This window comes from Vombatus ursinus, unplaced genomic scaffold (genome assembly GCF_900497805.2).
Source record: "Vombatus ursinus unplaced genomic scaffold, bare-nosed wombat genome assembly UNPS02014870.1, whole genome shotgun sequence".
Classification (NCBI taxonomy): Eukaryota; Metazoa; Chordata; class Mammalia; order Diprotodontia; family Vombatidae; genus Vombatus; species Vombatus ursinus.
In genome coordinates, this window is record NW_020954648.1 from 4,228,029 (window position 1) to 4,242,961 (window position 14,933).

Sequence of the window (14,933 nt, forward strand, 5' to 3'; positions counted from 1 at the left end):
GCTATCCATCTTTTCCAAACCAAAACCAAATAAATCCTATCTACTTTTAATTTCTGCTTTTCTTCCTTTTAATAGGGAAGTAAGAAAAAAACCAAAACCCAGTCTACCAAATTCCATCTGAGCACAGGTAGACTAAAATGTTTGGCTGACCCTGTACTAATTATTCACAACATATTTTATACGGACACAATGATTTCTTTAAGTTGGTGCTATGTGTTCTAAGGAGGGGGGCAGAAGGCCCACTAACTGGCAGTACACCCCAAGAATCTGTTCTGGGTCCTCTACTCCTTAATCTATATACTGTCTCACTTGGTGACCTCCTTAGTCTCTATGGGTTCAACTATTATCTCTCTGCATATGATTCCCAGATCTATGCATCTAGCGCTAGTCTCTTCTGAGCTCTAGTCAGATATTACCACCTCCCTACTAGACATTTTGAACTAAATAACCGAAAGAAATCTTAAATTCAACATGTCCAAAAGTGAACTCATTATGTTTCCCTCCAAACCTTCCCCTCTTTTTAACACGCTTATATACTATTGAGGATATCACCACTCTTCCAGTCACCCAGCTTTAAAATCTTGGTGTTGTCCTCAACTCCTTCCTTTCACTCCCTCATATCCCATCAACGGCCAAATCCTGTAGTTTTTACTTTCCCAACATTTCTGATCTATGTCACCCACTCTCCACTCACAAGGATTGCCCTCATTCAGGACTCATCACGTTTCACATGGACCATTGCAGCAGCCTTCTAACTGACTCCTGTTTCTTGCCACTGTAATCCCAAAGTGATTTTCCCAAAGTGTAGGTATGAGTATGTCACTAATTAAACTCCAGGTACTCTGTAACCTCTAGGATCAAATATAAGGTCCTTTGTTTAGCATTTAAAAGCTCTTTCTAACCTAGACCCTTTCTGATCTTATAAATTACTCCCCTCTATGACCCGGTATAATGGTCTACTTGCTATTCCTTGAACACAACAGTCCACATCAGTAACTCTGCATTGGCTAAATCCTTCATGTCTAAAACACTCTGCCTCCTCATTTATGGCTCTTAGAAATCTGAATTTCCATTAAGACAAAGATACACCTGGTAAAGGAAGGCTCTCCTGGTCTCCCCTCCTCCCCAGTTTCCTGGATCTTCACCACTAAGGTCATTTTCCATTTATATGTTATCTTGTATGTATCTGTTTAACATGTTTTCTTCTCTATTAGAATGTAAGTTTCTTGGCACGCCAGTTATGCAGTCACCATACTTAGCCCAGGGCCAGGCACTGCTAAGTTTTGGCAGGTGTTTAAGAAATGCCAGCTGAATGAATGACTGAGTGGTATCGCAGGAAAAGGACTGGACCTGAAGTTAAAAGAGACTTGAACAAAACAGGTTCAAAGCCACTTTGGATACTTGCCATAAGAAAGCCATTTGTCTCCTCCTAGCTTCAGTTTCTTCATATATAAACAACAGATAATATTCATACTACCTACAAGGTTGCTGTGACACTCAAACAACATAATGTTTCTAATGCTTTTCAAACCTTAAAGTGCTGTAAAAACATTAGACATTACTAAGTATTTTGTATAGTTTCAAAACTCCTGAAGTTCAGAATGGACAATTTCACAGTTGTCTTTGCCACAAATCTTAAGGAGGTCTCAGACTTTTCTACATTTAGCTATAAGAGATGCCCTCACATGTTTTATAAAAGCAAAGTAAGAAAATTTTAACTTCCATACCTTATTGGAATAGCAGGCCTCTTCCTTCCCAAGTTAGCTTCAAAGATAAAGCCTTCTACGGCTATAAATAAAAACTGTGCAAATGTCACGATGTTCCCACATCCTGGATGCCTCCTGAACAGTGGGTAGGAGAAGGGGGAAAAATAAGTGAATTGAGAACAAGGTCACTTATATGACACAAGATAGCTTGACGATTCCAGGATACAGTGAATAAATTTCTATAACATACTATTTCCTTTATCTGTGTTTTCACATGTCAGTCATCCATAACTCAGAGAAAAAGGCCTCTATGCAGACTCTTTTGTAACAAAATCCATCAAATTGGTGAGTTGGGCATCAATCTGATGAAATATATTCCTTGAATTGATAATATAAGTGCAGCCTAATAAGACTGGCTACACATGGGCATTGGGATCCTCACATAACCAGACTCTTTTCATTCAGTACCCCCACTTAAATGGGAAAAGAAAGGATAAGGAATAAAATCTGATGAGATCTCTACTCTCTTTCTATACCTAGCCTAACCCAGAAATTCTGAGATTATTACAGAAAACAGAAATTCTCCCAGAGATACGGGGGCAAAGTAGGTGATCTTCTACAGGAAGAGCTAAGAAAGATACCCCACATTGAAACATTCCCCGGCACCATTCCTTAAAGGGAGGCCTCAAGAACTTCTGATGCCTATGTTGCTTGAGGCCCCAGATACCCTTTACTCCACTGGAGTTCAGCTGGCCACCAGGAGTTTACAATGAAGACAAGTGAGCAGTGTCTGTGACTTCCTCAGGCTACAAGGTATTTTATTTTATTCTTTAAAACAGTTTTATTCATTTTAAACTTAGCTACAAGGTATTTTAAACATTTCTGTTCCCTACCCCTTCAACATTTTATATTTCCATGATCCACATGGAATTATATTGCCACATCCCAACTCAAATATTCCTTGGGTCTCTCTCACCCCACTTTCAGCTGAGAATCTTATCTCATATTTTACAGAAAAAAAAAAAATAAAGCCATTCACCTTTAACTCCCTCTTCTATCTCACTCACATGCCTTCTGCCACTCTTTGTTCCTCACCCCATCTCACATGATGAGGTGGACTTATTCCTTACCAAGGCTAACCCCTCTACTTCAAGTGATCCTATTCCATCCCATCTCTTCCATCAGATTGACCCCTCTGTCATCCCCACTCTTTCCCTCTCTACTGGCTCATTTCCTACTACCTCACCCTCTTCTCAATACTCTCTTCTCTTTATGTTTTTGGGACACCACTCTCTCCTACTTTTCCTCCTCTCTATCTGACCATTCCTTCTCTGTCTCTTGCTGAATTTTCCTCCAGATCAGATCCTCTAACCATAGGTTACCTCAGGGTTCTGAGGGGATAGTTCCCTCTATCTTACTTCACTTGGTAACCTCATCAGCTCCCATGGATTTAATTACCATCTCTATGTTGATGATTCTCAAACCTACCTTTCTTGCCCCATTCTCTCTGCTGACCTCCAATCTCACATCAACAAATTCCTTTCAGATATATGAAATGTATGTCCAGTTGACATCTTAAACTCAATATGTCCAAAACAGACCTCATTATCTTTTCCCCAAAGCCCCCCCTCCCTCCTACCTTTCCTATTGCTATAGAGAGCAACACTACACTCCCAGTTCCTCAGAGTCACAACCTAGGAGTCATACTGGATTACAGATTACTGTCTCTCACATCCCCCCCCACCTCTCCACCCCCCAATATCCAAGCTGTTGCCAAGGCCTGTCTATCTCACTTTTGTAACCTCTCTCAAATAGTGTCCCTTCTTTCCTCTCCCACTGCCACCATTCTAGTACAGGCCCTCATCACCTCACACCTGGATTACAGAAATAGCCTGTTGGTGGGCCTGCTGCCTCAAATGTTTCCCCACTCCAATTCAGTCACTAAACTGATCTTCCTAAAGCTCAGGTCCAATCATGTCACCCCACCCTACTCAGTAACCTCCAGGGCCTTCCTATTGTATCCAGGACCAAATACAAAATGCTCTATTTAATATTCAATGCCCTTCATAACCTAGTCCCGGCCTACTTTTCCAGTCTTCTTATACCTTACTCCTCAACACGTACTCTTTTATTCAGTGACACGGGCCTACTCCTGGTTGTTACACTAACAAGACACTCCCTCTCTCAGTTCCGGGCATTTTCTCTGGCTGTTCCCCATGCCTATAATGCTCTATTAGAGAACTGGACAAGCTGAGTTGTGATTCTAAGCAAGTTTACATTACTGCTGCAGTTGTCAGGCAGCAATCCACTTCAAGGTCTTCCACGTAATAACTTTGTTAGAATTACTATAAAAACACAGTTTGGGTAAAGGCGTGTATCTGAGGATTAGCTTCTTTTTCATTTTTCATCCTGAAGGCCCAGAACTCCAGCTCTGGGTTATATGGACCGATTCACCTTAGGGATTCTTACAAAGCACTCTTTTTTTTTTTTTTTGTGCTCCCACACAGTATTCCCTGGAGAACCTCAGACTTTGCTTATTTTATTCCCACATAGGTTTTCCTTGGGAACATTGGAAGCTAGCTTGTGCCTTGGTTTCTACATAAAAGGTATGCAAGCACTCAGAATAACTCTGTGTGTATGTACATAGGTTAGTTTTTGTTTGACCTCACAGAATATTCAACACAAAGGCCTTGCATTCTATCTTACAAATATTCAAGACAACTCTCCTTTCTTCCAGAGAATCCCACCTTCTCACAGTCTTAGAATTACGCTGTGGTTGAGGAACATATGTCCAGTAGACACCTTAAACTCATTATGCGCAAAACAGAATTTACTCTCTTTTCCCCAAAAGGGAAATGTACTTGGGGTTACCTATGTGGCAATTCTTCATCCTCTAGCTGCCTCCACCTCCCCCCATAGGCCCATACTCCATACTTTCAGTACTCCATACTTAGGCTCCTATGGAAGGGAATTTTGCTCTTGGGATAACTAAGGAATCAACTTTACATAAGACCAGCATAATCCAAATAACTCATAATAGTATGCAAGGGAAGGTCCAGATTGTTCTTCCATATGATAGATTTTCCCTGACTACATCTCCTTGGTCCCAGAACTCCTAAATTTGACCCGGGAACTTGAACACTCTCCAGAACTCTCCTCCCTCAAAAAGGTTGGGTCCATGAATTTTGGCCATGCTCTCAGTGCCCCTAGCTGCTGCCATCTCTTGGGTGGCATGGTTCACACCTCTCCTCGGCCTACACAATTTCCTCTCCACAAATTTCATTACCACCCCACTACTGCCTATCCATAGCTTTCACCTCTAAGGCTGAGAAGTTCTTTGAGGAATACTGCATGGATAATCAAACCAAGGACTCAAATTCACTCCCTGCATACAGTCTCATTTTCAGCTCTGGTCTTTCTCTAGGCTCAATTCTGATTTGTGTAACTTTTTTTTTAAGCCATCCTAAGAGTTTGGCCCAAATCTACAATGGACAATACTTAATTATTCCCAAACAACATGATTCAATCATTCTCAGAAGTGCTCCCTATACATAAATTCATCCTCTTATTGATGTCCACAATCATCAAAAAGAAATAATCAAAATCCCAAAGTTGGTGCCTTCCAAATCTTCCAAACCGAGCCATCTTCAAAATCAGAATAAAAGCCTCATCTTTTAACTTTGTTAGGTTGACCTGATCATACCTTTTACATTGCTATCTCACATTCACTGTTTTTATTCTATCTATGAACGTAGTATTTTTTTATATCCTCTTGCACAGCCCTCTGTACCATTATATAAATGCTGAGAGCAGAGTGACACAGATCTAATAGGATATCAACTCATGAAAAGAACACAGCCCATGAATGCAGGCGACTGGTGGATGCGGCAAGGAGCTCAAGCAATGAAGAGCCCTGTTCTATCATCATCTCCACAAAAGAAATGGCAGAAGAGACTACTGTCCCCAGCAAGAAGCCTGCCACTGCCATTCTGAAAGGCACACTGAAGAGCCTCGTCACCCCAGAAACCACTCAATCATTGCTCAGATTTTGCTATCTAACCTCGACATCATTCTACGGATGCACTAGCATATAATATATGCAGTAAGAGGAAATGACCAGTTTTATAAGTAATATTGCATATTGATGGGATTGGATATTGTGAAATGTAATGAAAATGTGAGATTTGTATAACTCATACGCTCAAGTTAAAAGGTGGCTGGGCCATGAAGGGGAGGAGACTTTTCAAAAGATTTTAGTCATGTTATTTTACCAAGGGGGATACACACACACACACACACACACAAAAAGCCAAAGAAAGGACAAAAAGACCTAATGACCTAAAGACCTTTTAGTCATAGTCAATGATTCTATGAACATTTCAAAAAAGAAATGTGTGATCATTCAAGAATCTGAAAGATAAGTTAGGATACTTGCATCATGGAGACAGATATACTTTGTTTTAAGCAAATATAATAAATGAAGATTAGGATTGAAAAATAAAGTTTATGCAAAAGATAAATTAAGGATGATTCTTGGCTTGATAAAATCTTATTTTACAAAATAATTTCCCTAAGGTTATTTTATATATCAAGTTTTCTGAGCACATTTAATATACGATTCTGCTTACAAAAATTCTCTTTATAGAGTTTACATAGACAGCATTATGATTCATGCTGGGGATTAAACTAGATCACTTCTGAGGTCCCGCCTAATTTAAACAGACTACAATCCTAACAGACTTTATCCCAAAAATAAGACATTACTTGTACTTGACATTGTTAATTTCTTTTAAAATAACTTTTATATCTTTTGCTTTTATATAACCTACAATTCTCACTATGATCCCTCCTCTATTCTCTCCCAGAGAGCAATCCTTTATCATAAAAAGAGAAACAAAAAAGTTACCCAAGACCAAGCAGTATATCAAAAAAGTCTGATATTATGTAGCATTTCATGGTCCCCCATCTCTGCAAAAAGGGTGCTGAAGTGTTTTCTCACATCCCTTCTTTGGGACCAAATTTGGACATTAAAATTTCATAGCATTGCTTCTTTTGTCATTGTTCTTTCCTCTAACACTGCTACAGTCACTGTATATATTGTTTTCCTGGTTCTATTTACTTCATTTTTCATCAGTTCATGTAAGTCTTTCGGTGCTTCTCCGCTTATATCTTACAGCACAGTAATATTCCATTATCTTCATTTACCACAATGCATTTAACCATTCCTCAATCAACAGGCATCTATTTTGTTTCCAGTTCTTTGCTAGTACAAAAAAGGGCTGCTATAAATACTATGGTGAACATGGGGCCCTTCTTTGTGTCACTGACCTCCTTGGGGTATATGCCAATAATAGAATCTCTGAGTAAAAGGAGATAGACATTTTAGTTACTTTCGTTGCATAAGAATTCTGAATTCCAAAGGGTATAAGGTGATATACTGATATTTAAACTGTTAGAATGGTAACCCAACTCCCTTTCCCCTACACTCCAATATTTTTCCAGATTTGTTCCTCAGTAAGAACTACTGACAAAAATAACAATTTTTAAAATTCATTAAAAAAAATTCCCAAACAAATCTACATCAATTAGTTTTGCCAGAAAGGCACTCAAATAGACATGAAAAATTGGAAGCTCAAATATTTGAGAAAATGAGGATTGGGTTAGAACTCAAATTATTATAATAGAGTAGTTTTAAGATAAACATTTCAGAAAGTTATGGTTCTCATATTTCTTATTTTAGATTAAGAAAAAGTCCTTATCTGATTCACCCTCAGTGTCCTTGGTTCTAAGCTACCCAGGGGAGTGAATTTAAATCCCTGAGTACCACCACATCCAATAGTGAATAGTGAAACAGAAACACAATCTAGTTGCTGCCAGATGTATCAAAAATTTTAGGGCTGGAGGGGACGTTGGAGAATCCTTTACCAAGGGTTTTTAACCATTTTTGTATGTGTCAGACTCCTCTGACAATCTGATGAAGGTTATGGATATCTTTACATAGCATTACAAAGGAAACCAATTATATTGAAATAAAGATGTGATTTGTTTTTTTCCTGTCCAAGTTCATAGACTGCTCGAAATCTATCCATTGACTCTTTAGAGGGCCATGGATCCAAGGTTAAGAACCCCTGATCTAGTCCAAGTCTCCTTCCAGTACAATGATAACTGGTATAAACTCATCCAACTCTCTGGCTATCTGTAGCCAACATGTTCTTCAAAGCCCACCTTCAAATGTCACCTCCTCTGTGATCCACACCCCTAAACCAGAAATGATCTCTCTCCTCTAGAGCTTTCTACACTTATCTGCACTGTGCAACTATCGTATAATCAATGAAGTCTCGTTTTCCGATTGTTGAATATGTATATGACTTGTCTCCTAATTAGACTGTGAGTACCTTGTTGGAGTTATGTTTTATATCTTCTACATGCAGGATACATAATTTATAACTTCTATTATTACTTGCTCGTATTCTCCCAACATTAGTGCATCAAGTACTTGGGCACATGGTGGGTACTCAAATAACTGGTGAGTTATATGACCCAAAGGTGTCCCTTTAATATAAAGAAAAGGTTTTACTCGTGTTGTTTTATATAAGGGAAATACACCAAACAAACAGATAAAGGGGAAAAAAGGAGGAAAAACTGATGAAGAATTTTAGTCACAGTCAATGATTCTATGAACATTTTTTTTTTAAATATTTGTAGAAATGTTTTATGTTTAGTATACAATAGTAAGAATCTGGTTCCTTGGACAAAGTACATAGTAATTTGAGGCTAGTATCATCAACACAACTAAACTGAGCATCTACTCCACACACAACACTTTCCTAGACATCATGGGGTACAAAAGGAGTATGTGGCCAAGTGCCTAACCTCAAAGAACTTATAATTTGGTTGGGAAGAATAAATCTGTTGATACAAATCCTCAGAATGATCTATTCACTAGTTTGCTCTGAAGATGTCAGAACTATGTTTGTCAAGGTCCATATATGTTAGTTTTTTTTTTTGTTGTTGTTTGTCTTTTTTAGGGATGTGAAGGATTTTGGATCCAACTTGTGATTTCATGGTATACAATACTATTTGTGAGGAAACTCCCTCTAAGAATGCAAGTTGGTTTTGCTTTACTATTTAAAGAATCTTGGTGTCCTCTCCCACTCTGTGACTTACACTGGGTCAGAGGCACACAGGTTTTGGGAGCTCTGAAGTAGGCTCTACCCACATCATGCTGCCTCTCAAAACTGAGAGGGTTAACAAAAGAAAAAAAAGCCTCTTTTTAAAAAAGCCTTTAAAAGAAAAAAGCCTCTTATTTATATATTTTTTTAAATGGCTAAAATAATGAAAGAATAAACTAAACGGGCCAGGTAATAGCAGTGAGGTGCAGAATATGACAACCCTCATGCTGGGGGACATGAGATAAGGTATGGCCAGTAGTGAAGAAGGTGATCAAAGATGCTGGGTCTTCTGTGGGAAGCCAGGTATCTGTAAGTTTGAGAAGATGGAAAGAGTGTAAGAGAAAGCTAAAAGACGAAAGGAAGTTTGTTAATAATAAAATGGGGTTTCTGAAAGGCCCAATGAAAGAAAAAACAGCTACGTGAGGATTCAGGAGGGGAAGTGTACTGAGATGGATGGAGATAGAGGCATGGAGTGATGTGGAAGCAGGGACTTTGGCTTGCTTAGACCATAGCTCTTAATCAAAGAGACATGGTGGGAGTTTGCTAGTCAAGACAAGGACCAATTGGCTGGAGCTCCCATTCTTCTCAAGTGCCCTAGGAGGACAGAAGATGATGTCACTCTGCTAGGTTGGATGAGATACTGAAATTATCATATACACTATATTTATTGCTAGCTATATTGAATTAGAGCCCTAGTCTAATGTGTCACTCCTGCTGGAGCATGAAGAAGACCCTGGGTTAAGATATACACATGAAAGCTCTGGCATATCTTGACAAGCTAGAAACTCTTCATGTAGAACCCCAATAATTGCACGCTTGTTGTGAGGATAAGCCCAGCCAAGTTTAGAGAGGCCTATTAACTAGTTACCAGGTGACAAATTTTTTAAGCTTCTGCAACTCATGACAAGCATCAATTAAACTGCAGAGTAGTATTAAAGGACTGGCAATGATTTGATATCTCTAAGCAAATCTCTGCTATTTCAGTTTCTCTCCTCAAAAATAGAGAGAAGCCATTGAAGTGTAAACTCTTTGGATGTTCTTCAACAGCACTGGAGCTTCAAGGGACTTGAGAGATTAATATCCTTCCTTCACAAATGAGAAAAGTCCCGAAGAGGTCAAATGAATTATCCTAGCTAGAATGAGATCTGATCCTAAGTTTCCTGGCATCCAGTTCAAGGCTCTTACCACAACAAATGGCTCCAACTTACGGAAACTGAATATTTAAAAAAAAAATCCAGAATTACATAGAGATAAAATTTGAACGTGCTAATTCACTTTATAAAAGATGCCAGCATAAGAGAAAACACAGTGTAGTGGGTAGAAAGCCTCTTTGGGCAAATCACTTAATCTCTCAGGACAACCAGGAAACTTTCCAAAGCCTTAAATTGCAAATCATATGCAATGGTGATGGACACCAAGTGTTGAACAAACAGCCTAAAACATAGTCAGAACCAGATTAAAATGTAAATATTTAATAAAATAAATAGCTGATTGGTTCTTGTCCTTCATCCTCGAAGAGGACCAAAATGACATCACTATATTGGAGTCAAGGTGCAGGTCTGTGACTGACCAGGATCAATATGAACTCAGAAAGCTTTACCACAGGTCAGAATCCATATGAACATTTGCAGTGCAGATGTCACTAAATTTGCACAGGTTCTTTTGAGCAACTGCAATTCTGCTTTGCTCACAGAGAACAGAGCCTTTTTTGAAGCAGCCTTGCCATGCTGGGCATCCATTGCCAACAAAATAAATTGGAATACAATGAAACCTAGATAATGTTAATCTTTGGTTTTCTAAGGGATATTCTGCTGCAGGGATCCTAATGCAACATTCAGTGACCTCGTTTCTATCTGAATTTGACACCTCTGTCCTACACCAATGAAATTGGAGATCTGGACAAAAATAAAAAGGAGCCACCTTAGTACATGTAAATTCATTTGACTTATAAAATTAAATATATACAACCTTTCAAGAACCTATCAAATGCACCCATAATATACTCTAAGATTCTAGAGGTGGTTGCATAGTCTAATATTACACAGTCCTTGCTAGGATTTAATCCCAACTAATAGCATACTCAGGACTGATTCTCCTCACCCCTACAGATTCTCCCTCCCATGGCTGATAAGACTATACTGGCCTTTTTGCTAATTTATATTTTGATCTCCCTTTCAGGTAAAGGGCCCAATATTTTTTCTTACAAAGGCCCCTAAACCCTATCCTAGGATTATGAATAACTAATAATACACTCCCAACACTTTGCTCATAACTAGCTTACAGAGAGAACAAAGCAAAAATTTCACTGAATTTACTTGGGGTAGGTCACTTATTTCACTATGCCCCTATCAAAGCAGCAGGACAGCCAAAGGAATTTCTAGGATGAACAAGGAAAGGTACTAAAATCTTTGAACAATATATGCTCAAGAGGCAGCTGTGCAGGGCCAAGGACTACTGGGAAACAAGCTCACCATCATTCTGAAAATCTGTCCACAGGCTTCACTGACAAAAAGGTCCACCATATACACAAAGGCTAAATAGCCCTGGATCAGATGATCCCCTAACATCCAAATACAAGGGACCAAAGACTGGACTTCTTTGAGATAGGAGCTTCTTGTTTAAGGAAATTCCCTCTAACTTAGAGTTGCCTAGAGCACTGAAAAGTTAAGTGATTTGCCCAGTGAGGACTTGAACCCAGGTCTTTTTGGCTGCCAAGCAGACTCTTATCCATTCCCTCATGTTTCCTCTCCTAGTCAAAGAAACTGTATTCAAATCTCTCCTCTAATACGCCACCTTCTTACCTTTCCATTCTTACAGTGACTGGCCTCCACACGCTATTATGACCCAACTTCGGTGGCCTACTCACTATTCCTCCAACAGGGCATTCTGATTTCCCACCTCCATGTCTTTGCACTGGCTGTCTCTCATAACTGGAATATTCTCCCTAATCTCCACATTCTGGCTTCCCTGGCTTCCTTTAAGATTTAGCTCAAATTCCACCTTCTGTAGGCGTCAGATTACTTCCTATTATTTAAAGTCTCTGGGCCTCAGTTTTCATATCTGGTAAAAATGAAGGCTACCTCTGAGGTCCCTTCCAGCTCTAAAATACGGAGTCTATAGTTTTGAGGGTTTCTCCCCCTCTGTGAAATGAAGTTGGTCAAGCTAGGCAGTGGAGTGGATAGTGTACCACTCGTGGACTGCCTCAGTGGCTCTGGGCAGGTCTCTTAATTTCTCTCAGCCTCAGTTTCCTCATTTGTGTAATTAAAACAGGGCCTACCTCACCAAGTAGTGAGAATCAAAGGAGAGGAGCCAATGCTAAAAGGCTTGGCAAACCTTAGAGCCCTATGTAAATGCCTAAGGTAGTGGTGGTGGTGATAGCCTCCAGGGGATGCTGTGCGGGAGGCAAAATAACGGGAACAGTGGAAAGGCTCCTACACCCTCAGCCTCCCTTGCTCCCCCCATCTCCTTCCCCTGGGCCCCCCCGCCCATTTCCCTGGCTCTCCCTTCTTCTTCCCTCCTCTCCTCTCCCTCCGTCTTTCCCTCCCTCCTCCTCTCCCCCGGCTCCCTCCCGGGGCCCCTTCCCCTCTTGCTCCCTCCTCCCCGTCTCCCGGGCCCCCGCCCCTCCGAGCCCGGCGCGGGGCCACCCCAGAGTAACGGCCGGCTGGGGGCGCGCGCCTCCCCTCTTCGGGGAGCCCGGGCCGCGCCCATCCGCCTCGGGTGAGGTCACTTACCTGGCCAGGAGCTCCAGGAAGATCACGTTACTGCAACAGCCGGCGAACACCAAGCCGACAGCGCAGGCCTGGTGCATGGCGGCCCTGGAGTGGAATTGGGGGTGGCCGGAGCGGGATGCCTAAGCCGCTGTCCCTGGGCGCCGGGCTGCTCCGTCCACCTCAGCCATGAGCATCTCCTCCGGGGGCTCCGGGGGTTCCAGGGGCAGGGCCGGCTTCCCACTCCTCCCGAGGAGCTGTAGTTTCCAGGTTACCCCGTGCCCATTCAAAAGAGGGGGCTCTTCTGTAGGGGCGGGACTACAGCTCCCAGAATGCCGAGCGCCACTACGTAGACCTAGCCCACCGGAGAGGCCGCCGGGGCCCGTGAGCCTCCGCGAGAACTGCGCTTGCTGGGATTTGAAGTCCCATTGCTGTCACTACTGGGGCTTTTCGGGTGGAAGACTGCCCAATGCTCACTGATTGGGCGCTCTGTTGATTTCTAAGAGAAATCACCTACAAAACTGTCCATTTGAAGGAGCTATTGTTGCAACTGAGAAGGTCACGCCAACAAGCATTTATTAAGCGCCTACTGTGTAGCAGCCCCTGTCCCGTCTGCCCTGGGCAAAGTTCAGAGTCAACTTGCAGTTTTTCCAGAAATTTAATAATAGTTTCCATTCATTCTTGCTTAAAAACAGTCCTGTGGGGTGATAGGTAAATGAAAGTATCATTCCTCATCTTACAGATAAGCAAACTAAAATTTGGAAAAGAATGTTCCCTGCCAAAGGTCACACAACTAATAAGTGTCAAGGCTAGGATTAAAACTCAGTTCTTATGACTCCAAATATGGCCCACTTTAAACAATGAAGAGAGAGGATTGCTGTTATAGCTCTTATTAGTGAAGAATTATGTTTTGTGTTTCCTTCAAGAAACCTATATGAGTCTTTGAGAAAAGAAAAGACAGTTTTTAAGTCTATACTGCAAATTAAAATTTGTCAATAAAATTAAACAATATTTGTAGTGTGATTTTAGTCATTTCTATAGAAAAATTTAGCTGCATTGTGTGCTAAATGCTTTGAGACATCTATTATCCTCAACTGTAAAATGAGGTTGGACAAGATATCTTTTAAGATCCCTTCCAGCTCTAAATCTATGCTCTTTTCCTTTTTATGCTATATTTGGAAAGCCCTTTGGAGCAGTGGAGAAAAACGCTGCAGTCAGAAGCCCAGTGTCCTAATGCCTCCGCAGGTTCTTGGTAATGGGAATGACCTAATTCATGTGATTGTTTTGAGAATCAAACGAGTTCAGCTTCTAAACCTTAAAGCACTATGTACATATTTGCTGTTACTATGTTGAGGGTTTAAGAAAACAAAAAACCTTCTTTGATATTCATTGTGTATATTGTCAGGATAATTGGATTCAGATGTTGAGGCATCCCGCCAGAGCCAACTGCAATTCAACCCCACCCACCTGGAAGCCCAGAGCCGCCAGGCATTCAGCCTGTGAGCGGTTGGCTAAGTGTGTGGCCGCTGTGGCAGTAACGATCTTCTAGGTGAATGACTTAGAGTTCGGCCCAGACAAATGAGGGTGTGGAAATTCTGTGAGGCAGGTAAACTTCCTGCCAAATGGACCTTAATACTTGTGTTAGTTAGTCGGGACACTTCTCTGTCCTGGACAATGCTGAAGATGCAATGGTTAATTATTGCTCAATCATTTTTTCCTCATTTTCCTCATCAGTCACTAAAAACCTTCTATCATTATATCGCCTCAGCAAAGATTAAGTAGATTGCATTTGATTTGTATTAATTTGGGACTGGTATCTTCCTGATGAGATTTTAGTAGATACCTTTATCTCACCAGGGACTTATTTATCAATCCTTTCATAGTTTGATATGCATTAAAGATGGCAAATTGAATTCATTTTAGGATGATTCTTCTTAGCTTCCTTTTCAAAGGGTGCCATCATCTGACTTTGCCCTCAGAATTTGGGGATTTTATTTGGGACTTACTGGGATTAGTTTCTAACTACTGTACCTATTTATTACATTTTGTAAACTCACAGATTATTCAGGTTTTCCTGGTGTGTGTGTGTGTGTGTGTTCGCTAACATACTTAAGATAGGGGTGACTAGATGATCTCTAAAGTCTCTTTCAATTCTAAGATTTTTTTGATTTAGTGACATGTTATTATAGCACCTGGGGCCCCCAGGAAAACTATTCCAAATTTAAAGTCCTCGTGGAGGACTTCAACCACAACCACTCAAAATCAGAGCTAACAAGCTCTCATTTCTAGATAGATAGATCAATAGATAGATAGATAGATAGATAGATAGATAGATAGATAGATAGATA

The 14,933-nt window shown here is 40.7% G+C and overlaps 1 protein-coding gene across 1 annotated transcript in view; it reads right to left on the minus strand.

Moving 5' to 3' along the window:
- The window catches only part of SLC35B4 (solute carrier family 35 member B4), a 30,948-nt gene extending 18,047 nt beyond the window's left edge, over positions 1-12,901 (minus strand). The window contains exons 1-2 of the mRNA XM_027842328.1: positions 12,610-12,901; positions 1,728-1,841 (exon numbers count right to left, since the gene is read on the minus strand). Of these exons, the coding sequence (XP_027698129.1) occupies positions 1,728-1,841; positions 12,610-12,686 (191 nt within the window). The 5' untranslated portion in view covers positions 12,687-12,901. The remainder of the gene's footprint in view (positions 1-1,727; positions 1,842-12,609) is intronic.
- Positions 12,902-14,933: the final 2,032 nt, after the last annotated feature.